At 40.0% G+C, this 26,846-nt stretch overlaps 1 protein-coding gene across 1 annotated transcript in view; it reads right to left on the reverse strand.

Annotated features, from left to right (window-relative positions):
• Positions 1-583: 583 nt before the first annotated feature.
• The window catches only part of LOC106963192 (protein-glutamine gamma-glutamyltransferase K-like), a 36,140-nt gene continuing 9,877 nt past the window's right edge, over positions 584-26,846 (reverse strand). The window contains exons 2-14 of the mRNA XM_015057973.1: positions 18,712-19,001; positions 18,409-18,600; positions 8,414-8,665; positions 6,715-6,833; positions 6,536-6,643; positions 4,511-4,688; positions 4,294-4,432; positions 4,014-4,206; positions 3,770-3,923; positions 3,360-3,644; positions 2,397-2,557; positions 2,135-2,271; positions 584-2,017 (exon numbers count right to left, since the gene is read on the reverse strand). Of these exons, the coding sequence (XP_014913459.1) occupies positions 1,858-2,017; positions 2,135-2,271; positions 2,397-2,557; positions 3,360-3,644; positions 3,770-3,923; positions 4,014-4,206; positions 4,294-4,432; positions 4,511-4,688; positions 6,536-6,643; positions 6,715-6,833; positions 8,414-8,665; positions 18,409-18,600; positions 18,712-19,000 (2,367 nt within the window). The 5' untranslated portion in view covers position 19,001 and the 3' untranslated portion in view covers positions 584-1,857. The remainder of the gene's footprint in view (positions 2,018-2,134; positions 2,272-2,396; positions 2,558-3,359; positions 3,645-3,769; positions 3,924-4,013; positions 4,207-4,293; positions 4,433-4,510; positions 4,689-6,535; positions 6,644-6,714; positions 6,834-8,413; positions 8,666-18,408; positions 18,601-18,711; positions 19,002-26,846) is intronic.

Consider the following 26,846-nt stretch of genomic DNA (forward strand, 5'->3'; position numbering starts at 1 on the left):
CCCTTTCGATTTTGAATGTTTACACTGTGTTTTTTTTTTTTTACAGGAATAATCACTTGTACTGTACAGTCTTAAAACATACATTCATATCAACAGTTGTGTCAAAGACCAACACAATTTGCTGGAAATTCAGATGGGGGTCCGGGAGTGGATTTTCTCCGAGACGTGAAAAGAATGAGGACACTTTGTTTTGTTGCTCGTCTTTTAATTGGACAAATAGTTACTGAATGTCAATTTGAACAACTCTGAAAAGTGAAGTGACATAAATCAAATATAGGGTTGGGATATTTGTGTTTTGTTTTTTCTTTTATGTTCATCTGCCTGTGTTCATTGTTAGCGTATTTGGTGACAGGCGTTACCAAATGAGTTAATTCCTTTGTGTTTAGTTTCTTTGTTTACTCTCTTCTTATCTTTGTGTGTTTAGATTTATGTGTCTTACACGTATTTTTCTTTTCCATTGGTTTTTTCACTTCCTTTGCGTTAGCTCGTCTCTCCCCTGTTCCCCTGCTCTCAGTCGGCCGCAGCTGTTCCACATCTCCTCTGATTAACTCCTCTGTCACTTTCCACCACAGTGTTTAAGTTGTTTTCTTCTGCCCACCACAACCTGCTCTCTGCTGCTCCTCTATTATTACCTTGTCGTTCAACATTAGACGATCGTGTTGCCACAGTCGGTCTCTGAACTTGGAAACAAACTGATGAAAACACCTTTTAAAGTTTTCCTTAAGATGCAATTAAGGAAATCAGCTTCAGCTGAGGAATAAATTAAGCCGCACCCCCTTTTCATGTCACTTAAAACGAATACAACCAAACGTTACATCAGGTAACAACTACTCACTCAACATTGTGAAGGATGTTTGCTACGTTTCAACCGCAGACATTTAATTTGGTGCTTCTGACTGTTGAAGGGAGTCGACGCCAAATGTGTGTATCAAATGTGCGGAAGATGCTCTGCAGGTGGAAAACGTTCAGAGCAACTGCCTCAGTCTGGTTGTCTAAGCAAATGTAGTTAAAGAAACGAGATTCAGGTCCTGATGCCGCTGAGATGCTAAGGGGAGACTTGAAACAGGCTGTAAATCCCCTCAGAGTGGGGCAAGCTTTCTTCAGACTGCTGTCAGGCTCTGACAGATGGCTACAAGTAGCTTCTCACTGAAGTTATTTCAGTAAAAGGGGGTAACACTGACAAATACATGGGTGGAGGGAGGGGCATCCTAGTCTTTGAGATAAACAAGTCTTTGCATGTAGGACATCTTGTGACCCTGTCCCTTTGTGGATGAAGATGCAGAACGTTTTTTTGCTCATAGTTGCCCTCAATGACGCGGAAATCTATAGTTAAATCTCCAAACGTAAGTCTGTAATCTATTGCTCTTTTATTAACACAAACAAATTTGAAACGGTGAGTACTGTAGATGTTGTTTTTCAGGAATGGTAAATTAACTAAATAAATAGATTGCATAGATGAATCATAAAACAAGACATAAATACAGATCTTGTTTTAGCTAAAGCACATTTCCTTCATTAGAGTTACTCCACCGGTCCAACCTCCGCTGGTCACGTCAGCTGCATTTATTATGGTTCTGCGCACGGTTGCGTCACCCATATAAGGAGTGACGCAAGCTTCACACCGGGCTTCGTCCGATATTAAAAGCGTCCGCTCTTTGTGGACACGTATCAGATTTCCGCCAGAAATCCTTAAATTTGCAATTCTTGGGCAAATTTAATCGGCGCTGCGGGTGGAATACATTGCGAGATCTGAATACTGGCTTCACATATAAATAAAACGGAGAGGAGTTCACGGGTTGGCGATAGGAATCAGCCCACAGTACGCCGGGTAATTGACTGTCAGAACTTGGCAGGTCCCTACGAAGTCGCGCTGCTTTTGTCCTCCACGTTGATGTCGCTCACGCCGTGGACCTGTGTGAGCTGCTGGCAGTCCAGAGAAGCCAGTAATTTCCTCGGTCCGGGAAGGGTGGGGACGAAGTGCTCCGTGAAGGAGACGGAGGCATGTCCGCCGATATCTCTGCAGGGAGAACAGGAAATGACAGTAGCAGACACAAAAGGGGGAAGAGACACCAGGTCATTAAAAAAAAAAAAACACCTCAGGACCGATATTAAGTTTATGTTTCTCCTGACTCACGCATAGGGAATCTTTTTCCCAGGTAGGAGGCCTATTCCTTCCAGGTGAAAAATCACTGCTTTCAGCACCACGGGTAGAGGGTTTGTGAAAGAAATCTCCACTTTCATCTTCTGCCCCACCACCGCCTTCCCAACCGGCTGCGTGACGATGAAACAGAAAACACGACAAAATCAGAGCTGGAACTCCATCTCCTGCTGCTTTGGTATAATTTCCTGGCTTTCTGTGGAGTTTTTTTTTTATTTTTGTTGTTGTTGTTTTTTACCTTTATAACGAGGTCTGGGGTCCTGAGTCGGAAGCTGAACTGGGTCGCCAGGACTTGTTGTGTTTCTCTAACCCTGGCGGAAAGCGTTAGCATCAGGGCAGCCTGATCTACCAGCTGGTTCTTGTACGTGTCATAATTCAATTCCCAAGCCAATTCGTTCACTGTATGCAAAAAAAAAAAAAAAGAAAAAAAAAAAGAAAGAAAATAGGGCAGATATTAGAGAATGTTTAGGTTGGCAGGCGTCGGCGTCTCAAGATGGTGGAATTAGTTGTTTTTGGACGAGGAAGTTTAAATGATTTATTCCATCAGTCCTGTTTGTGTAGAGCTAGCGAGACGACAGACGGTGGTTTTAACTTTTTCGCTGCCTTGCAGAGATATTCAAACATCTTAAACTTTCTTTTGCATCATGTCTCATTGTAAACCAACACTAACTAGTGGTTTATATATATATATATATATATATATATATATTTTTTTTTTTTTTACAAAAAATAATCAGGAAAGTGCGGTGTTGCATATTCAGCCTCTTTGGCTCACACTCTGCCGAAACGCTTTTGCTTCAATTCCACGTATGTCTGTACCACGTTTGTCTTAGCGCTGTAGTATTTAACTTTTATAAAAAAAATATGTTTTCTACACTGTGTAGTGACAGGAAATACAATAGAGCTCCTTTGGCTTTTCCTGGTGTACTTTGATAAAATTGCACAGTTAGATTTATGAAGACAGTTCCTCACTTTGAGGATATCAGAATGCCGAATACAAATGCTGATTACACTTTTCAGATTCTTATTTTACAACATAACATATTACAGCCTTTCTTCAATTTCTACTTGTGTTGGGATATTGTGCATACAAACAAATGAAATGAAATAAGTTAAAGGTTTTGGTTGCAATGTGCAAAAATATGAAAAAGTTCAAAGAATACTTTAGTGAGGCCGTTTGCGAGGAGCCCCAGCTGCTCACCCTCATTGGGCAGAATCTCCTCGTCTACTGTGTCCTTCTTCACCGTGTCCTTGTGGACTCCGGTGTAGTACATGACGGCCAGCTGGCTGTGCAACGTAACGGTGCGCAGCTCCGAGCTGACGTTCCTCAGCCTGATGGTCAGCTCTGCATTCTCCCCCATTCTGGGACCGTCACCCTCCATGATCACTTCTAAAGAGATGTCTTCCGCTGTTGGAGACGAGTAGGCGGCTGCTTTGGAGCCGTAGCTGCAGGCGGTTTCCACGGCAATACGTTCCTCCTCTGAGCCTGAAAAAAACACACACAAACAGTCATTTAGAGCAAATTCAAAATAAACTGATTATGTGCCGTGACAGCTTTGGAAGTTGCTGGAGTTATTGCATAAGATTGTGTCATAATTTTTTTGGTTTTACCTTCTGGGTGTTTGTAAAGGTGTGTGATGTCCTGGCGTTCGTCTGAGCCCACGGCCTTGGTGCTGATGAAGCGACCCACAGTGTTCTTCTCGCTGTAGATCTGACTGAAGGTGCCGTCTTTGTTCTTCTGCCAGTATATTTTATCACTATTCACCTGGAAGAGGCGTGGGACCAGGTCAGTCTTTCAGTCATTCCTAAAATATTACGAGACAAAATTCCTCTGCTGACTGAGAATCTGACAAACCTCAGCGAACACAAAGGCGCAGTCGTGCTTGAGGTAGACCTGACCATTGCGGATCGCGCTGAGGGAAGCCGGGCCGCAGCGAAATATGCCCTGGCTGGTTTCCTGCGGCGTGGCATCGACGGTTTGCCAGCCTCCGTTGCCAGGAGGCAAGTCTGGACGAGACATCCAGCAATCGGTCCAAACGTGGAAGTTCCTACGGAAAAAAGAAACGGGAAATGGTCTAAACTTGGAGGCTTTTGTTGTTTTCTTGAACCCCTGTATGTCATGAACTTTGGCGTACCAGATAGAGTCTGCATTAAGGTGTTCTATCGGCTCCATTTCCTCGTCCAGGTAGATGTCAGTTGTCAAGGAGATGTCGGTATCGTGCGCCGAGCTAAAGTTGGTCACCGTTCGAGCAGGAATGCCTAGACAACGTAACACTGAAACGGCACACCGACGGTTAGCGTCTGTTAAAGACGGTCTTGTTGGAACATCAAACCAAAGACGCATCAGCTGACCTGTAGTGAAGACACCAGCAAAGACCCAGCACTGGCCGTACTTAACGGGCGTTCCCCTGCTTTCATAGTACTGCTTCAGGATCTCCACACTTCCACTCCACACGGTGGGAGACGTTCCCTGTGAATAGTCTCCTGACCAGTTTCCTTCCAAAACACCGAGGTCATCGGGAGAGTTTACCTAGAAACCAAGACATAATTACGATTTATTACGATGCAGTGCGACTTGCGCACAAACCATCACAAGTGCTTCTTTGAGAACTTCATCTAAACGGTGCCGTTTTTCTTTACAGGAGAAACAGAAGTGAGCGCAGCTCCATATTGATGTCTTTGAAAACACTCCATTTTGGGAGTGAAAGAAAGATGTACACAAGGTTTTTCTTCAGAGGTAAACCTTTGATATTTTTTGATGAAAAAAGAAAGATGAGAGCTGGCTGACTGCTGTTTCACTTTTAAGTACACACAGAAAGTCTTTGTGGGGATCCATTATTGATAACGCCTGCCTTTCCAATGCCTCTAAACATGACTGTGATATGCAATTTGCTTTAAGCATAATATAAACTGAAATCCCCAAAACCAAAAGATTAAATAGAGTTTTGTTGTTTTTAGGCGATTTTTCAACTCCAACAAAGAGGCCGATTGATAAGGCTGCAACTAAATGCATTCGTTCACTTCTAATTTTTTGTTCAGAACGAAACATTAGCTTAGCAATTAAAATAACAGCTCAGATGTTGTCTGCAATTTAAATCTGCTGACCAGCACAAACACAGAGTTAGCGCAATGAGAAGAAAGTGGAAGTACGGAAGCATTTTTTGCAAGGAGTTGATATCTAAACAAAGCGCAGCGACACATTTGCTGTAACTAATGTCATGTTTTGCTGTCGGACTAAATGACAAAAAAAAAAACGTCTTAGTTGTTAGCATGAAGAACAGAAGCAACGTTGTTTACCGTTAAAAAACAAAAAGAAATTAAATTATATGAGATTTAGAAACGCTCAAAAGGTAATGTTGTAATTCATTATTAAAACAGCTGCGATGCACAAGAAAGGTAAAGCTTATTTACCAGAATTACATGATTGTTTGCCGTTGACTGCTTAATCAATATGCACCGCCGGAAGCAGCACTTTGATGTGCAAACTTGTTCACGAGCTAACACGAGGATGTTTGGGACTTATATATATTTTTACATGAATTTGATGTTGCACACTAACAGGCTGAGCTTGTTGATTGAAGTAAACATTCTGAAAATTAATACGAATGTCATAAAAAATTAAGAGTTTTCACATGAAAATGTGTTTTAAAGAAGCTGAGATGTGGATTTGGTGTAAAACTGGAACGACGTCATTTTAAACCCCGATACTTAAATCTGAAGCATAGCAAATTAAGAAAATTAACAGAAACTGAGCATATCAATCCCTTATGGAGGTGCTGAAGAGAGACTTTTATTGTCCTATAGTCTAAAGTTAAATTGTAGAGTAGCACATTTAACATTAAAGTATTCAGATCATCGGGAGAAACATCTCTCCACAGGAGACAAGGCTGCAAAAAAAAAAAAAAACCCTATTCCAGGCTTGGATCTTTCAGCCCTCGGGCAACCTCGCTTTAAAAGGAGACAGGATTGTGAAGTGGAAATCACTCCTCAGGCTCAGAAACACTTCTAGAAACCCGGGGGAGTGAATCTCACTGTTATTTTCAACCGCATGTTAAATCTCTGCCCTGCAAAGAACAAAAACTGGCAAAAAAAAAAAAAAAAAAAACCCCCACATGTACACTGTTTCTATATTGTTTCTGATTTATGTGGACGATGTTGTGACGTTGAACAGCCTCCTTCCTCTCTGTGCAGCAAAGAGAAGATTTTGTAATTCTTCACCCAATTCTTCGGCCTTCACACAATGAGCCAAAGCTTAAATACATACTTAGAAGGAATTTTCCACTTTAAAGCAGCAGATTTATTTTTGCATAAAACGGAAATGGTTGTTGGTTTGGTTGGAAGATGAAGGAGGGAACAGGTGATCGGCTCCTTCCTCACCATGGCTGAGATGATCCGCGTCACATTAACTGGGTCGCCCCAACCGGAGTTTGGGGTTCGACTCCGCTCCAACACGAAGAGGCACGCGGCGAGGATCCCGTTGTTAAACTGGGAGAAGGAGAGCAGAGGTTAGTTCTGATGGATTCCGCTCAACGCGGATGCTGCGTCGTCTTCCTCACCTGGCCGTAGTCCCAAGTCCTCTCTCCGATCTGAAGATCTGTGCCGTAGTAGATCCGTCCAACGTCGTTGAGGACGTACTCCTGCCTCTCCTCCTCAGAGTCCAGGAAGACGGAGTCATCTGGGAGAGCAAGTGGGGACAGTCGTCCAAAAACCGACATTAAAATAAAAAAACGACCAGAAGCCATTTTAGTTTTTATTTGGCCAGGAAGTAGCAAATATGGTAACAACTCCCTCCTAACCACGTTGCCTCGCGTCCGGGCAGATTAAAAGCGTCATTTTTTTTCATGTTCAATCTGAAGGCGCCGCATTTTACGCTCCAGTTCGACTGGGAGCTTTTGTTTGAATTATTGCCGAGCAGATGTCCTAATCATGCATTAAAAAAAACAAACAAAAAAAAAAACACCGCCTCCTACATGTTTGTTCAGAGATGTAGTGCTGTGACTGAGATGACATGAAAAGCTTTTAAGATGCGCGGCACAAAACAGATGTTATTTTTGCGAACATTTTTATTTATTTATTTATTGACAAATTTAAATTTCTGACCAACTAATGAGTTTTATTGGGATTTTATGTAGTAGAGTGCACTTGCAAAGTGGAAGGAAGAGGATTCATGGTTCTTAAGTGGATTAAGGTCTAGACTTTGACTGGGCCACTCAAAACACACAAGTGTGTATTGATCTTATCTATTGATTTTTAACTTCTGGATAGATGCTAAAGGTGTTCGTCCTGCCGTAAGGTGAGCTAAAATGTTCTCTCAAAATGTCAGCATGTGTTTTACCCTTTCAATTTTTCGTTGTAAGAAAAGCATCCCAGCTGCATGATGCTGCCACCACTATGTTTTATATTCTCTTCATGTTAATCCACAGACCTGATGTTTTCTCTACAGTAGTTTTTGGCGTAATGCTGAAAAGTGACATGTTGATCCTATATCTAATAAGTAAAAGAACAGCTGCTTTTATAATATGGCATTTAACGCATTAATATCACATTATGCAGATTAATCGCATTACATATCTTGAGCTAAAAGCCTCTCTCCTGCTGAGGGTTCACTAGGTCACAGTCACAGTCTTGTACTGCGGTCAGAAACATGAGTGAAGAGATGAGAGAGGAGAATCAAACTGTTGAGCCCTGCAGCGAATTTCACTTTAAAAAAAAACACAGTGGTGGAAACTTGCATAAAACCAAGGTAGCATGTAGCCACAGGTTATAGCCGACATTTCAAAATTAACATTTAAAGCAAAATGACTTCTTTTAAAAACTTCCTTGACTATGAAATGTTTTCTTGAACATTTTTTAAAAATGTGCATATTTACATTTTAAGCTTAAAAAAAAAAGCTTAAAAAGTTACCGAATAATGATTAATTGTGATTAATCACAGCCCTGGAGTGTGATTAGTCAGATTAAATGTTTTAATCCATTTACAGCCCTTGTTTATCCTGAACTAAAGGAAGCATGATGCTGATGCCACGACTTCTAGGCAACTTCCTGAAGCAGTCAGATTCACTAGATTTCATTTAGAACGGTCACAGTCAAGGAGAATGAACACAAAAGAGTTTCCAAAATATGTTTGTGAAATGTTCTGAAAGCCAAGCTGATATGGTTAGTTTATCACAAAGTCTACAGAAATTAGTGGTACATGGACTGAACCTGGAGGGTTTGGAGTCACTTCATCCACCGAGTCCGTCTGTCATAGATTACCTTCACACCAGGGGTTGAACAACATGTAGATGTCATTGGCGGGGTCGTGTCTGGAGGTGGCTGGGCCGTTGGCGCAGCTTGTTTCCACGGTGAGCTGGTACCTGCCCACGACGGCTGTGGGCGGCGAATTCACAGACAGCTTTAACCTCCTGTCGTCCCGCTGGACGACCGCGGCCTCCCAGCGACCGTCCTCCAGGTCCTCCACCAGAGGGACGATGATGTGGGTTCCGTTCGACACCGCAGGGAGGGGACCTGGGCAGAAAACAGCAAACGGACATATATGTGAATGGTGTGAGGGACCGAGTGACATGTTGGAACAGAATCTGAGCTTTTGTTTGGCTCAGGAAGGCTGCTTTTGCTTTTGCACCCCGACTGAAGCCACACCTGAATACCTGCTGGGTTTGAATCAACAGAAACCAAACAGGCAGGAAACTGAACACACACACACACACACCTGATGAGACAGTTTTACCTCAGACCTGCTCTGCCAAAGTTCACAGAAGACATTAGTTTTCTCCGTGTTGGTGTCATTGGAGATTATTGATCTGTTAAAGCTAATTCCTCTTCTCCTTTGACATTAAATTATATAATGCTGCATTGACAGCTGATAGAAACGTAGCGTTTCTTCCTCTTCTCTAACAAATCCCCTCACAGGTTGCAGGTGCAGAGTGTGAAAAAGCTGCAGCTTCCTGTGATCTCCGTCCTGTGGCCTCGTCTTAATTTGCTGTTCTCAAATACCAAAACAAAACCTGTTTGCCGCTCCGGTCAGGAAACGCCACATTTCTCCTCGGCTCCGGTCATGACCAGACGGGCGACCGATCGGACGTCAGGAATCGGGAGACTGCTCGCAGTAGCACGAATAAAAAAAACAAAAAACAAAGGGAGCATCCACTGTGTCTGAAAACACATCGAGCTGCCGACTCGCATCGAAACGGCAGCTGGCTGTGCACCGCCGGGCTCGGCACCAGAGATGGGCTCTCTGGTGGAAAAATCTTTAAAACGGACACTGGATACTGTAGAGAAGCAAGCCGGTCGATGCCACGGCCCAGTCAGCATGGTCTGAATACGCAGAATATGAAAGGTCAGAGTTTCCCTGCAGCATCTGAACAGGGCTCTGAAATCCAAACGTATTCAGTGCCCCAGGAAAAACTTGCACACCCCCTTAAACTTTAGCATGACTTCTGAACCGCACAAAATATTTCCCCATCTGTATTTTAATTAAAATTTTTCTTGGTTAAAAAAAAAAGTAGAAAGAAAGTTATTTTCTTCTGTTTCACAATAATAATGCATTATGATATGTGTAACGTGTGTTATCTTTATTATTATTTTTTTTATTACCGTTGGTTGATCCAATTTTATTTGTAAAAAACAAATACAATTGTCAAGAAGGTTAAAAATGCACAAGGTGTTGAAAGAAGAAAATTCAAAATTCTTTGAAGATGAGAGGAAAATGTGATTTAAAGTCTGTGCACGAGTTTGTGGAGGGATTTAGATGATGAAATGTCTGAAAAGTAAAACAGTGCCCATTTAAAGAGAAAAGTATAACAAGTAAGGTGTTTAAAAATGAATGAGAGGGAGGCAGGGTGGGTGCTGAGCGGCGTACACACGGGCATGACTGACAGCGCTAAGACCCTCCTCTTGGCCCTGATTGGTTGTTTCCGGCTGGCACTGAGGGAAGGCAGAGGTGTTCACGTTTTTCACTGCTCATCTGTCTCATATTAGGTTGTCACGACATAGTGACAATTTCAACAAAAACGTAAAAAAAATATTTTTATAAAAGTTGCTGCAGCTTTAAGCTCTGATCTGTAGATTAAACAGCAGATTTGTTGGTGCATTGATGTACATCTACATATCTATATGTATATGTTATTATGTATGTGTTGAATTTGTAGTTTCATTCAAAGCTTTCATGAAGACTTGGGACGGAACCGGAGAAGCCTCTTCGATCACCTTTTGGTTTTGTTTTACAAAATATGTTGCTGGAAATTTTGCTACTAATGTTTTTTTCTCCAATGTGGAAAAAAAAGGTAGTTCAAATACCACAGTGGCTTCTCAGTAAACCAGGTGCTGCATGGTTAAAATCTCAAAGTGTTGATGGGAGACGTGCCATCAGACCATTCCTCCTGACATTCAGCAGTGCTTTCCTGATAGCAGCTGAAGGCTACAGACGATTACTTATCCCATCTATCGAGCAAAACTGTAAATAAACTACAGCCAGTAAGCTTTCTTCACACACACACACACACACGCACACACACACACACACACACACACACACACACACACACACACACACACACACACACACACACACCTCTAAAGCCCAAATGCCAGCTTTGCATACAGCTATACCTTATATCTTCACTTCCCGTCTCATAATCCACTGACGCCACCATCGAAAGATTCAGAGCCGCGTTTATCTTCCCCAGGGCTGGTGGGTCCATTTTGTCCATGGCAATTTGTTTAAGACTCTGTAAGAGTGCAATCACAGCTCTCTCTCACTCTCTCTCTCACTCTCTCTCTCTTTCTCGCTTAAACCACGTCAGATATTAAGTGAAATTTGGAGCCACTCTGAGCTGTTAATGGGGGGTTTTCAGGCCTCTGAAAGCAGAACAGAACCAGGCGAACATTTAGCTGTCAGAGGCTTTCACCTGGGTTTTTACAAATAACTGTTTGTTTTCGACTCAGCCTGCTTTCTGCCTTCCTGCAGGGCGGCTTGTTTTCCAGAGCTGAAAGTGCTTGGAGTGAGTCCGGTCCGCAGCGGGTACAAGCAGGGAACAGAGTTTTGGTTGAACAAAAATCTGGTTGAATGAATAGCTTTTTTTTTTTGTCTTTTTTTTCTTTAATCACTTAATGTGGTTGATTTTGTACAAAGAAGTCCTGCACTTAGCTAGTTGGGATGATATTATCAATTTGTTTTATTTATTTTTTTATTTCATTCATTGGATTAATATGAATAGTTAATGCAACAACTAGAAGAAATCATGGATGAAAAGAAGCAGAAATGTATAAACTTATAACAGCTGCTGTCCCGTATTCACAAAAAGAGAATATTAGCTGTTCGATTCAGAAAACGATTATTTCCAATACACAAAAACATACACAACATAACATCGGCTTAGTCGATGCCACATCGCTCCGTCATAACGAGTTTCACATTTCCTTTAAATGCGGAAAGAGATATAAATTTCACTGTCAGTATTGTTCCATAAACAGACACCTTGAGCTGAAATGCATTTTTTCTTTTTTGTCTTTTTTTTTTTTTTTTTTTTTTTTTAAGTCTCACTTCCTTTTAAGCAAAAACCCAAGAAATAAAATAATCTACTTAAGTATATTTTGAACAGGCTGCATTTTTTTTAAAATAAAATTGTACTTTTATATGAAATATAAAAATAAAATAAAATATATATATATTTAAAAAAGATATATAGTATGTTTAAAAACGTATATTTACAATGCACACTTTAAAAATCTACCACAAATATACATATATATATATATATATATATATATATATATATATATATATATATATATATATATATATATATATATATATTTTTTTTTTAAACTTTAGTGTTTAGTTGTTTGTTTTTTTTCTGTTATCTCACACGTACTGTATATTTGATGTTGTCTGCTTATGACACACTTCACGACATGCTGCTAGCGACTGCAGGCTCTCAGCAACATGTCAGCACTCCTGCATGTTGTTTAAAGACATTTTGGTAAATAAGAACTAAGGGTTAAAATAAATGTGTAATCATGTCAGAGGGGAAAATGCAATGCATAATCTGTCCACTGAACTGAGCAGTGGACAGTAACAAACACATTCAATAAATGAAAATGTTATGGGAACTTCAGGAAGTTTATCCCATTATGTAGATTAATTACACGCAGCTGAAGGTTTGAAAGTCTTTATTCCTGTTAATTATGATGATTTTCTGCATACTGCTAATAAAAGCATGACAATTTAAATCAGAATATCAGATCAAACCAATTTCTACAAACAGAAATGTGGGCTTGATGAGTAAAGTATGTTTAATTCCTGGTTAAAAGCCGGCATTTTCAAATGCTTTTTAAATATTTTCAGATACTTTAAACCTGACAAACGAGACTTCAAGCTTATTGTGATAAACTTTGTAATTACTTACAGTCAGACGCACCAAAATGAACAAATGGCTCGTTAGCAGATCTCTGCAGAACCTTATGACACTCTGTTTGGTTTGGACAATTTATTTTACTTATTTCACTTCTTCTACTTGATAATCCATCATTTAAAAACATCTCTTTGTGTTTACTCGTGTTTTCTTTGTCTCATAGTTTTGCCTGGACTGAGAACAAAACCAGCATCAGCACGTTTGTTAAAACTCAACGCACAGCGATTAGCAGAAAAGGCATGTCGGTGCCAGACGCAGAAATTAGGATAATGTTTTATTTTTGCCTTTTCAAAGCAAACGATGACCACACACACACACACACACACACACACACACACACACACACACACACACACACACACACACATGAGTCAGCTGGTTAAACCAAGCTTCCCATATACGGAGGAGCTTAATTTTTTTTAAACACATTATACAGGTAAGAAAGCATAAGCGCCATAAAATTGGTCGTAGGTGAGTTCACCGGATTGGAACAAAAATAGATGGAAGGAGGGGAAGATGACTGAAAGAGAGAGAGAGAGAGAAAGAGAGAGAAAGAGAGAGAGAGAGAGAGAGAGAGAGAGAGAGAGAGAGAGAGAGAGAAGCTCCAGACGGGAAAAAGAAGAGAGAGGCAGAAGACTAAACAGACAACAGGCTGGAAGAAACAACTTCACTAAATTAAATCTGACTGGCCGTACAGATCGGCTAATTGCGTGAAATGCTTTGGGGAAAGAAAAAACGGAAGATTCGTTTTTCAAAAGCATTGCAAAAAGTACCTTTATCAGCAGTTTTTATCAGAGGGACGGATGAGACTGAGAACTCATCAACAAGGACTTCATATATATATATAGCTATATATGTATATATAGCTATTTATATAAAGTAAAATTGGCAAACAGGAAAATCAGTGGTTGTGTTATTTATTTATTATTAGTCTTTACATTAGTTTGTCACATGTTATTTACTAAACATGTCTTATCCTTAAAGGTACTTTTTTTTTCTTTCTGCCTGATCAGGACAGAAAGAGGACACTTCCTGAGTGACGTTGTCATAATTTATGTATAAAAGAGCAAAATTTAACTGAATCATTTTAAAAAATTTCTTCTGTTTTTTCTGAAAAACTAAACAAGAGAATGTTGCCATCTTTGGACAGATCCTTCCTTACAGTAGAAGACATGGTGTAATTACTCCCATCCAGCGTTCTGGCTGTAATTGAGGGCTCTATATCTGTCTGCAGTCAACACAAGGCAGAGGGAGGGTTAAAAAGAAAAAACACGAGCAGCTAGGTCCGCAACACCTGCTACTGGGAGCATTTCGAGCAGACATGCTGGGAAAATGGGGATTCTTGGGTCTGCAACACACCAAATAACTATCTTTAAAACCCAGGAGCATAGCAACAGAGCCGTTACCAATGGTAACCAAAAGTCCCCCTTCCTTCCTCTCCCTCTTCCCCTTTTATGTAAATCTACTGTATGTGGCAGAGTGTAGGTCCTTCTCCCTTTGTGCTGAAAACGTTCGATGTGCTGCAGGAATCGCGGCGACAAGCGTTTAATTCTCGCGCCGGTTTGTCAGAAGCCTTCTAAGTCGTGATGCGGCGTGTGTTGTGCAGCCATGTTTGTTGGTAGCGTCACGAATGCGAACAAATTGATGAAAACTTTATGTGGTTTGGGACGATTAATCGTCGTGGACTGATTATTGACATGATCGTCAACTGATTTAGTAATAGAGTAATCGTTAACAGGAGTATGCAGAGGCTCAAACATGGCCAAAAACAACATGACTGATTTGTAATTAAGCCAAAACTGATAGATTATAATTATAAGTAAAATTATAATTATTTACAGCCATTTTTTTTTAAAGTTGTTCCTTCTTACATATTCAAATCAAACTTTTCCTTTGATGGTTTACTTATGATCTGGGGAGAAACAAAAAGTTTATTTTACATTATATGGGAGCCATCCTGCCATAAATCACTGACGTTTCTACATCTGGATGAACACACAGGTCAGGCTGCGGCTGGATTGAACGCTTTTCGACGTCGTTTTGTCAGATTAAGATCTCGTCTCGGATTTTCCCAGAAACTTTTGTACTTGTCATCGTCCGTTTTGGTGAACGGTAGCCTGCCCTCTGAAGGCGTTTTGTCTTTTCATCCCCGCCACCTACACGGCTCAAAACCAGGCCGATTATTACAGGCGAACCTTAAACGTGGCGCTCAGCGTTAAGGGATTTGGATTGTTTTCTTCTTCTTCTCCATAGGATGGGGTTTGTTTAATTAACCCCGGGTTGAAATTACTTTTTGTGACCAACCGTCCCACATTTATCTGTTTGAGATAACGATCCATAATCTTCCTTCTGAGCTCCTTAAGCAGCTCTCGTCTGCCTTTGCTCCGGTTTGTGTTCAGTGTGCCGCGCGCCACGATGCCAGATGACCCAGCAGGAAGCTTGTTCCTTTTAAATGTCCTGAATCACTGATGAAAAGCTCGACGGTACCTGTGATACTAATTAACGTTAAACACTTAGTCTGAAACGTGGCTGGAATGCAAAGGCCAATACATCCATCCCGTTTATTAGCCTGTCTTTGTAAAATAAGCAAGGAGATGAAACTATGAAACATTAAAGACGTGAAGGTAAGCAAGTCTTTTTCTTTGAGCGTCGGTTCGGCTTTTTTTTTTTTGTGACGACCTCAAACAAAGTCATCTAGTTAAAAACGAAGGGTTGATATTGCCATTTTGAGTAAATGCATATTTTTTCCATCATAAATTTCACTTACTCCTTTGATGAAGTGCAGCTTACTCAGGCTTCCAGGCAGAAACCATATTTAACATGAAACCGAAAAAGATTGTTTATTTACAGAGAGTGGCATGATGCACATGTTTATCCATCTGGCATGGCCGGCCCAAGGTTGTGTGGGGGGCCTCGGGCTGAAGTTCATTATGGGGCCCCTCTTTGCGTAAAGAACAACCCGAGCAATAACTGCACTTTAATACAGATTTAATGGGATTTAGGAGAGGAGACCAACTTTATTTAAATGACGCAAACAAGTGATACAACTTAAACATATCGTGTTAATTTGTCACAAAGAATCAAATTAAATTTATCCAAGTAAATTTAAGTTGTCATGTTAGACATGACAACTTAATAAAGTTGTCATGTTTGTCACACTTATAAAGTAAGTGTGACAAACTTTATTTGATTACTTGTGACTAATTAACACTATTTTTTTAAGTTGGAGCTTCATTCTCTTTTTTTTTAAGTTTCTATTTCCAAGCTCCAATACAAATAAAATATGAAACGTATTGTATCCAATTGATCAGGAGATTATTATTCTTTGAACTTTTACAAGGTAAATTTGCCAAATTCCTAAATTAAAAAAAAGAAACAAGTTAAAATATTTAAATTCATCCATGCTGAAATGTGAAATAAAATGATAATATTATTTAACAAGTCTAAAAAAAAAATTAGATCTCTAGATCTAGTTGTAGTTCACTTATTCTTTGGGCCGGCTCTGTGTCTGTCTCCACCGCAGTAAATTATGATTATCTTATATTCTGTTCTAAATTACTAGATTAATTAGTCGGTTGATGACACTGAGCGTCCAGCCAACCAGAGGTTGTGGTTTACATCAAAGCACTCTCTTGTTTTTGGGAAGAAGAATGAGAAAAACAATAAATCAATAATTACAGCCGAGGGTGGTTCTACAAAATTATGACTCCCAGGGTGGAATATGAAAGCACTTTAACACTTTTTAAATTTGTATTTGTGAAAAACATGGGAAAACCATTTCCCTTTGTTTTGCACTTGTTTGTGTTGTTCTGTTGCATAAAATCCCAACGATCAATGTCGTTATTCGATGAATACGGTGACATTTGACGTTTTAATGTGACAAAAGTAACAAAAAAGAAAAAAAGTTAAATTAATAGTTTTGCTCACTATTAGCAGAAAGCATCTCGGATTGTTTATTATTTCCCGCAATTAACCGCAAAAAACAAAAGCAATTCTGACTCCCTCATTTAAGACCCTCTTAAATCTGACAGGGCTAGAAAATCACATCACAGATTTCTGAGCCTCAAGAATCATTATGGGGAGGAAAAATGTGTCTGCACCACTTCCTGCTTTGACTCTAAAACAGAGGAATTAACTGCGGAGCAATTGTAAGTGTACATTTTGTCAAAAAAAAAAAAAAAAAAAAATCAACTTTATGTCCATGAAAGTAATGAGCTGTTCAGTTGAAAAACATATTTTTTTTCTGTTAATGTTTCATCGTTTTCTTTGTCTCAGATAAAACACAAAGCAGTCAAGTTCATTTACGCCTCCACCGCAAATTAATTCACTTCTTGCCGCTGAGAGCCCGATCAGGCGGACATCTTTCATGTTTTGTACTGGGACGACAGTAACATTTTTTCCGATTCTTGTTGGGGAGACGGCATTTCTTACACAATCACCTCTTCTTGTCAACATCTCATTTGATTAATATATAAATTGCTTTGCATCCATGCTTTACGTTGTCCTCTGATACAACCTGATGTAGCTCAGCTGGCTCCAGGAGTCGCCACGTTGAGAATTTGCGTCCAAACCATAGGACGCATCCTCATGAAAGGTTTTAAAGAATCCTCTTTATTCGAATAGTGCAAACACTTTAACGTGCTGCGGTCTGCTTTAACGCCACCCAGATTATTAAGCAGTCATGAGATTCTTCCATTTATGTAAAGCCTGACTTTTTTTTATATGAAAATGATACTTGAACTTCTTTCTAATCTGACCCTCCCCTGCCTGCTGTCAGCAGAAACCTCAGCAGTCGCGTGTTGCTGTGCAGCACCAGCCAAGTTTCACATATGGCTTTTGAGGAGTCAAGTTTAAGGGTGGAGAACGCGGCTAATTAGCAAGCAGGGGGAGGGGGTTGTTTCTAACAGCGATGTCATTTTTAGACCGTTTTCCTCTTGTGAAATCCTTTTGCTGCTATGATCACATATGTATTTATGAACCTTGAGTTATTTCTTCTTGAATGTCTTTTTTTATTTGGGATTTCGTGCGATTGACAAGCAGAAAGACTAAAATAAATGGAAGTGGAGAATATTAGGATGTACGGTTTTCGATGTTTTCTTTACAAATTGATATTTGAAAAGTGTGTGGTGCATTCCCTTTAGAGAACCCATGTTGTCCAATCAAATCCTTCACAAGTTACCAAACCAGGAGTCTAACTAGACAGTAGAAATCTACATAATAATAAAAAAACCACATATACAAGGTTGAACATAGAAAGCAAAACGGTTCAACTTCTAGTAGCACCAAACTATTTTGTCAAAAAAATAAAAGGGAAATAATTTCATTCTGTAGTTGGTGGAGACACGAAAAGTAGCTTTGGGTAGTTCTGTCTCAGGAGATGATTGACACACTTCTCAGATTTTCATTGGTGGAAAATTCAAAACCATATTTTCTTTTTTCTTCCACGTTTCAAATTATGCATCATTTACTAAATAGGTGAAGCAAGCGGTTGTATTAGATTTAACTTAGAGGTATCAGAGTAAAGAAGGGTTGAACATTAGCACATAAAATTCAGTGTGCTACAGATCTCTTGCTACAATGTCGTAAAACAAAACAAAAAGTCCAAGTGGCTCAGTCGGTGGAGCTCAGGCACCAGGTGCAGAGAGTCAGACACGGTTGTCCTTGGCTTGACTCCCGGTCTCAGGCCGTTTTAATCAGGGCCAGTAGCGCCAAAAAAAATATTTTAGAAAAAGCCCTGAGTGACATAAATGCTTTAGACAAGGCGCTGCAAAAATCCCAAGTTCCCTTTGGGATCCGTGTCGTGGTTTTGAATTTAGAGTTTGGATTTATTCCACCAACCTGTTTTCAGCTCCAGATGAAGCTTGTCTGTGTTGGGGTCAAAAGGTCGAGATAAGGTTATCCACATCTGGAAGGTCTGCCCTCTGCGGATGACGAACTTGTCGCTCTGGTAGAGGTTGGTGTGATGCTCCAGCAGGTTGGCTCCCGTCTTGCTTTTCATCAGATCTATCGATCGGACGGTCAGAAGGAGTTCTGTGAAAAGCACACACACAAAAAAAAAACTTTGAAAGTTAAACTTGTGGCTGTGTATAAATTTTACTTTTTTTTTTTCATTTTAACTTGAGACGTGTGTTCTCATATTACCATTTAGATTGCCTTCCTCAGTGGTTGGCTTCTCTCCATTTCCCTCGTTCTCTTTATCTGGATCATCCACCCCGGTGACCACGGTCTCCGTGGCGTCGTCGTCATCTGCCCGTTTATAACAGCACGGACACGCCTTACGCAGCCACCGCAGACAGGCGCTCTCCTCGTTAACGTCATTCTCTGCCGGTTCCTCTTTTTCCACCTCCACGTCTTCCACAAACGGCAAAGTGACAGTTGGGAACCGACCGACGGCGGAGCTGTCTCTGACTGAGTGAATCACTGGTGGCATCCTGAGAAGAAGAAGAAGAAGAAAAACTCAGAACAGTTAGGTTTCTCTGAATGGATACTGCTGAGCATAATTCTCTTTGTGGTTCCAGGCGCAGCTGAATCTAAAAAAAAAAAAAAAAAAAGAATCATCACATCTAATTAAACTACAGCAGCTAACTATTCTAATTTATTGTCCAATTAATTTCTGCAGAGAGGAAATTGGCTTTCCTTCGGAGCTGCAGCTGAGTTTCGCTTCATTTTTAATTCTTTGAATCAACACATTATCCTCTGATGTGGACTGACAGCTTTATTACAGAAGACTCCCACACGCAAAATAAAATGTTTTCTCTGAGTGGAAGAAATTCTAGTTAGATGCAATTGTGTTTTTTTTTTTTTTTTTTGGGGGGGGGGTTGGGGGGGGGGGGAATATCTGTCACCTGAAATGGTCATGACAAAGCAAACATACAGACACATTTTTGTAGCTATACATAAACTAAACGTGAAATACAAATAAACAAAATAAATGAATTCTGCCTGGTTATGCTTTTTGTGCCTTGGCCAGACATTTATTTATTTTTTTATCCATGTGAAGCATCAGTTTATTTGAAAGTGGGGAAGGGGACGTCGTAAAGCCCCGACTGTCTCTCTAATCGCTTTTTCACAGATTCATCTATTGACTTCCTGTCCTCTGTTTGTCCACAGCTTGTTTTCGTCCTCTGTGTGGATGAAAGATGTGCTCCACTTTTACCTCTTTCCTGAGCTGCTGTCACACGGTCTCTTTTTGTTTTGTCTTTGTTTACCTTGCCACACGTTTGGCGTGTCTAAAAATGCTGAAGTCCAAAAGTGGAGAACTGAAGCACATTTTGTGGACCATCAACTCTGCAGCCTCGGTTCTGATCACTGCCTGTCCTGAATGTTGTGTAATTTGGGATACAGAGTGTAAAAACAAACAGCTTTTTTTTTTTTCTCCCCTCTGCAGGATGATTATTCTACCCACTGAGCCACACTTGTCCAAATTCTCACCTTCATTTTCTGGGACTAAAATTTATGAACAGTCTAAGCTCTAATCCAAGTGGTAAAAATAATTATAAAACAAATAATTAGTCGTGTAAAGCAGAAAACAGGCCAGTCTGCCCTCTTGTTGGGGCCAATTTCGGAAATAAGCATGCTGAGGCGAGTTAATCTTCATCAGCGCAGATGGAGCACCAGCTTAGCATATAGTGGGAGATAAGGTTGTGTTATAGAGCTCTACTTTTCTTAGTTTCTGCCAGAGCATGCAGAAATCATGTAGACCTGCCTGTAAATGAGGTAGAAAGGCTCTAGGCTTGCCACAGCTACGCCTGAATAAGACGCCAACTTTTCCTCTGGTGGCTGATGACGAGCGCTAGCGCAGTGTCTGAAATACAAATGTGTGAGTTTAAATCTGTCGCCGCCATAAGTTTTAATGGTGTTTTACCCGCTCAGACGCATTCATGTGTGATTTTAATTTCATTTCCTATTTAGTGGAAACACCACAGTTGCGAAATTGTGTTTTTTCTGACATTAACGAAAAAGTTTAGCACACATTTGTAAAGAAAATGCAGCTTGTGACATCGGTAAGACCATCTTCCGACTCTGACTGATTGTTTCTGTGTATTTCTGCAGATGGCAGTAGGACCACAGTGAGGAGAAAAAGGAGTTTGATTTTGTTTTCAGAGACTATCTGTCTTGTATTATACTGTCAGGACATAGAGAAAGTTTTAAGAAATAAATATATGTGACATACATATATTTATAAAACTCACCTACTGCAGCTTTAAGGTATTTTTAAGTTAATTTTATGAGATTGAAAACAAGTGCAGTGTTAAATTGAACTAAATAAAATCCTATTCCACAGACTGCACAAATGTAACCACTGCACAATTGATTGGATACAAATCTTTAACTATTTAAAATGCCAAGGAGCTGAAAGGGAGCTGAACATTTTAAGTATTTGGTTTGGTTAGATAAACACCTCTAAATATTAAGAAAACTAAACTTATTCTGCTTGGATATCAAAAATAAAAGCAAGATAACATTGAATTAATTGGGCTTGAAACTGATAACACAAAATACGGAAATGGAAATGAACTATAAAGACTAATTTATTACATCAGCGCGTAAATCCAGGGATGTAGTAAGACTTTGCATATAATTTACTTCTCGTTGATGCCACATTACAAACCTCATGAACTTTGGGGGCTGAACCTTTAAAACATCTTCAGAATCAATCAGTTGTTTTTTGAAAGTGTGCTATTGGAGATGCAAATGAAACGGTTTCTATGCTCACACAAAGCCACAATTTTTAATTTAAAGCAAGAAAGTTTGTGTGATCACCAGCAGGACCTGAATAAATAACTTTAGAGAATAAATTGAAAAGAATAAACATGTAGAAGTGTTCATATTTAACATTCTCTTTAGAGATATTTAGATATGATGCATAAAAACGTGATTTATTTTACTGAGAATGTTGCGTATGCATCGTGGGTAAACTTCAGTGAGACATTCATGAACTAATCTCACTGCAACAGAAAGAAGGCGGTGGAGCTGAAAGACCAGCTGTGGTCCACAAGGGGCGTTCCCCAGGTTTTAGATGAGTTTACCAATAATATTTATGTTATTTCATATTTTTCCACTCAGTTATTTGTTCCTTAATATTTTCCTCTTCTGTGGGGAAGTAAAAAGTCCTTGAAGAATATGTGATTAAATAAATACATGACTTTTGTCCTGTCTGAAGAGGATAAACGATAAGATCGTAGCCGGTGCATGAAGTTGAAGGGTTCAAGTCACAAACTCGTTCCACATGTCGGGCTGCAAAAGCATCTGTGGTATCCAAACTTAGCTGGAGGTGAAAGAGTGTGCAACAGTTTCACATGCGTAGAGATTTTGACTGTTTCCAGCTGCAGTGTTTGTCATTTAAACTCGAGGCGGGTTTGCAGCAGAGAGACGGAGGAGACGGCCGAGTCTGACTAAATGGCACAAAGCTCATCTCGCTGTTACGTAATGTCAGAACGGATTCGTGAAACTTTGGGTCATTCTTGGGATAAAGGTGCCACGATCCACATGCAGATCGCCATGACGATCACTGGGTGCAAAACATCAAACCGTGGATCGGATCACGCGCGTATCGGGGTCGAGAATTTTTGTCAGTGTGAAAAACTCCAGTGGGTTTTCTCAAACATCAAGGAGTGCAGCTTTTAAAATCAAACTGGTCTGTTCTTGTTTCTTGGATATTTCTGAGAAATTTCCTTTTGAAGGATAAAAAAACTGTTATTTTCAAATAGTAAATGAGGAAAATCAAAGACAAAATGAAAAGAAGTTTAGATCTCCAGGGTTCCCTTGACTCGGTTCATTACGGCCAGGCACTTCACAACTTTACAACAAAAAAATAAATAAATAAATTTCTGCAGCCTTGTAATGAAGAATGAAAATAAAGTCGAATTCAATGGATTTAAATATGATGATTTTCCACTCCACTACTTTGTAAGTACAGTAAGCATAGTTTTTTTTTAGCATATATTCTCCTTATCACCCTTACTTAATGAATAATAAACTGTTATTAATGATTTATAAAACGTTTATAGATTACATATTTATAAACTACTTATTAGCCATCTATGAAGCCCTGTTGAAAAGTGGCACCAAAGATTTCAACACAGGAATGTGAGACTAGCTAAAAGTATTTCTCTCATCTGCTTCAAGGTTCTTGTATGAAGGTAATTTTAGTCTCCAAGCCTCATTGGAAAGCATATTTCACTTCATTCAATGTGACTTCAGCACGACGTGTTGGAAGAAAGGGGAACTGTGCGAACCGCACGGCGTTGTCAATCAGCGTGTCACAGATATTTTTCATTCATTATGCAACACCTTTCGTGTCCCAGAAGGGAGAAAGACAAACGGAAATCGTGTTCAACTAGTAAAACAAGCAGCTGCTTGGTTTTCTAGTAATGGAGCTGTTGTGGCAGGTGCAACAAGATTCACAGCAGACATGACGTCACAAGAAACGTAAAGCATTTCTTGCTTTTTACATGTGAATTACTTTGTTTTTTGTTTTTGTTTTTTGTCAAACAGGACCCCCTTTATTTTTTCTTTTTTTTTTTTTTTACGACTCAGCTTTTTTTCTGGTGACTGACCCGTGCAGAGGGGAAGTTAAACACAAACTGTCTTTATACGAGCACCAAAGCATTTTGTCTTCCCGTGTCGTGACCAATCCTTGAACCGACCGAAACCGTTTCCCACACACGATGAGAACATTCCTCTCTGGGAATGTGACAACCAACCAGGTTGAGGCGAAGCAACGGAAGTGACAGTGAGTTCACGGCTTATTCACATACCAATAAATCTGTGTCAGGCGGGAGAATCAGCGGGCGTGCGCCGTAGCCGGGAGGAGGAAGTCCCCCTCCCAGCTCAGGATTGTGGCGTTCTGGTGACAGACGAACTGAGAACGAACCTGACAAAACAGCAATCTTCCAACCCGACAACGTCATACGGTTTATGAAACAGACGAGAGCAGACAGTCCAAAGAAACAGAACTGACACTGTTGATTACAGTACATTGTTGTTTTTTCCTTCAGGAATCATAAATTAAAAGTAATCCTACACGCCGAAAATGTAAAATAGACTCCAATTTGCTCATCTGGTACCCAGTCGCAAAGCTCTTTGCTGCTGTTTGTTTTTAACACAGACACGCCAGTGAAGAAGCAGCAAAAATGTTTAAAAGGTGAATCTTGTCCCCCAATATCTTAAAGCTGGTATTAGCTGCTGTGAACAATAGCTCTATTGAATTTGATTTAGTGCGCTGCATGGTTTACTCACAATGCCCTGCAGATATGCTGTGTCCCCTGGTGAAGGTGTGTAAAAAGCTCTAAATAATTTTTTCCTTTTTCTGCAGTTGGCTCATCTCACACTGTCCACCTTATTCCTGCTTGTTCTGCTGGGTGAATGAACACGTTATCGACCGGGAGCGGCACCGGAGTTGATGGTTTCGGGTTGGAAGATGTAAAAACTGAGGCCATTTGCACGTGTTGGTGAGACGCTGTTTACATGTAAAAATGTAGGACTGGTAGTTGCTCACAGGTTTCACTCTATCTGTCACAAGACTAGAAATAAGATACATATCTATTTGTATAAGTAGAGGCTAATTTAGTCAAGACAAGAGACTTATTGAAATAAGTCAGGAAATTGCTGCAATAAAATATAACTCCTCAAAAAAAAAAAAAACTATAGTAAGTGCAATAATCAAAAGTTTAAAGGGGTGTTCTAAAGTTATTCTTTGAATAAAAATACGCTTGTGTGTTGCTTTAAATTTTCACAAATGTTTGAGAAATCCTTGAATCTCCCATGGCAACCATTCAGGCATGACGAGACGCTCGCTCCTTGGACTCCAGGCTAATCTCCGCTCCACAGAGGAGGCCTCTCCATGTGCCTCCTCCACTCTGCTCCTCCAGACTAGCGGCAGCAGGAGTCAGCAAACACCTGGTGGAACTTTGCATCTGCTGAGCTCATTATATGAACTACTCGTCAGTCCAACGTTCCTAAGAACAGTTCTAAGCAGTGTTATGCTGTCAGTGCTAAAGGCGGGGTGTCTGAAAGAGCAGGAGCTTCTTAAAGAGACAGATGCCCAATTTCAGGTCATCGAATTAGGACTTCAAATTTCCTTTAGGTCATGTTTAATACAGCATTTTTATAAAAACTGAAGGTGATTGTGCTATAAAATGGAACTCTGAGCCTGGAAAATACATAATGCCTTTAAAAGAGGGAAAACTGTGAGAGAAAAAGCTGGAGATAGAAGCTCGTCTGGGTTCACTGATCAAAAAATCAGCCCTCCTTCAAAGACAGTCTCAGTGGCCTGACTTATAAATCCTGAAAGGCTGGGATTAGTTGAATGGAAGACTGCAGTGATTATTTATTGATCCGCAAAAGGTTCTATGAAATTTTCAGATAACATTGGAGAAAGCGGGGCACAGATACTCTGCCTATGTGAGCACATATGTGGAGTGTGAATTGATCCAGACGGAAAAATGGATTTAAATAAGATCCACAGCACTGTTAACCAACGGATCGGCTTCCTGTAGCCTAATTCATGTAAAAGTTTAAGTTGAAATGTCCAATTAACCTAGATGGGGCTGTTTCTCCCTGAATGATGTTGGAAACACAGACGAAGTTTGATGATCTGTTACTGGTGGCTGAACTAAAATTGGGTTTACATTTTCTTATTCTTTGGAGTCTCTGTCGTCGTTTTTTTTTTTTTTATGGGGATCCAAAAGTGCCACAGTTTGAAAACTAAATACAGTTAACACTTAATCAGTACAATTGTTCTTTTATTGGCTTGATGGGCCAAGTTAACCAGTCAGATGTCAGGGTATTTTTAAGGCAGATATGGGATTAGCTGAAGTAGTTTTAGTGTACACAACACAGAAATAAATGGTTACATGCAGAGATAACTGTACAATATTTATACGTATTTAAATATGCACTTAATTGTTGACATATTTTAACATTTCTGAATAGAATGACCTGTTTTTTGTTAAATGTCAATATAATTGTAATAACGTCATGTGACAAAATATGTTTTAGCCATTTATTACATAAATTATATTCATGTATACATAAAAACTCAAGGAATTTTTTCTTCTTTCTTTTTTTGCCAGAAAGTTATCTTGGATCTACTTATCAGCTAAGTCTTACTAATATTGTTGGTAGTATTTACTCTATTTTTGCTCTACAATTTGTAAGCTTTTTTTTGGGCTTTATAATCCTGATGAAACATCTTTTGTTTTTGTTTTATTTTTTTCATGAGGGATTTCTTAAAGCTGCTGTTTACCGGTTCTGGATCCAGACATTGTTTGATCATCGTACCTCTCTGATGGCTCTTTGATCCCGTGATCTGACTCATTTTCTGGCTCTAAATCTTTTATCTTAAAGTGTGATTAGTATTTCTCTGCCTGATTCCCGCGGCACTGATGTGGAGATTTCTGGATGACATGTTGTTACCATAAGGAATCTCCCTTTTTTCTTTTATCAAAATGATAAATTACTGCTTCTCTCGATCTGACGAAGGATTCATTTTAGTTGTGCGCTCGTTCTGAGAGCGGATTCGACGACTGTTCTTGTGTTTTGTTCTACAGGAGAGGCTGTTTTTTATGAGAAGACGGTAAATCGTCGGGGCAAAGATTAATCCCCTATTGAACGTTTATCTCTTTCTGTTGGACTCTGAAAGCTTACGGAACGGTTAAGTGTAAAATGAAAGCTTTTTTTTTTCTGCCTCTGTGATCTGAAGCACAGGTTTTTAAGATAACAGCTGACTTATTCCTATGATTTCTTTCCACCATCTGTGCAGCATTTGTTAGAACATTTTTCCTTATCAGTTGACTGTGTTGGCCGTACGGAGAGCTGTCCATGCTGAAAATTGTTTGACTAAACATCGCCTGGCCTTTAGAGTTAAATTAAGTCGACGGGGTGGATCCTCTGCGCAGCACTCGCCTCGGCGCCAGACGTGTGAGATTGATGAGAAATTCAGCATGGAATGAAGCTGCATCCACAGGCTGCGATTAGTCTGCTCACTGGGCACCTTACATCCAAAAAAAAAAAAAAAAAAACTCCTCAACTGTACCTCAAATAATCTGCCCAGTGAATGCTGAACTGTGTGTGTGACGAGGATGAAGAGGACGCACAGCGGCGAGGAGTGGGACTGTGTGACGGGAGATGAGAGTCGCATCAGTCTGTCATCTGCTGTGTTACAGGCCAACTAAAGAGGGCACCACTTCTATGGCTCCCAGGGGGCTGCGGCACCTGAGCCTGTAACTGTATCGCTGAGCAGCTGCTTACCATGACAAATGTATTGACTCTGA

Source organism: Poecilia latipinna, unplaced genomic scaffold (genome assembly GCF_001443285.1).
Source record: "Poecilia latipinna isolate Pla-1442-1.1 unplaced genomic scaffold, P_latipinna-1.0 Scaffold63, whole genome shotgun sequence".
Taxonomy (NCBI): domain Eukaryota; kingdom Metazoa; phylum Chordata; class Actinopteri; order Cyprinodontiformes; family Poeciliidae; genus Poecilia; species Poecilia latipinna.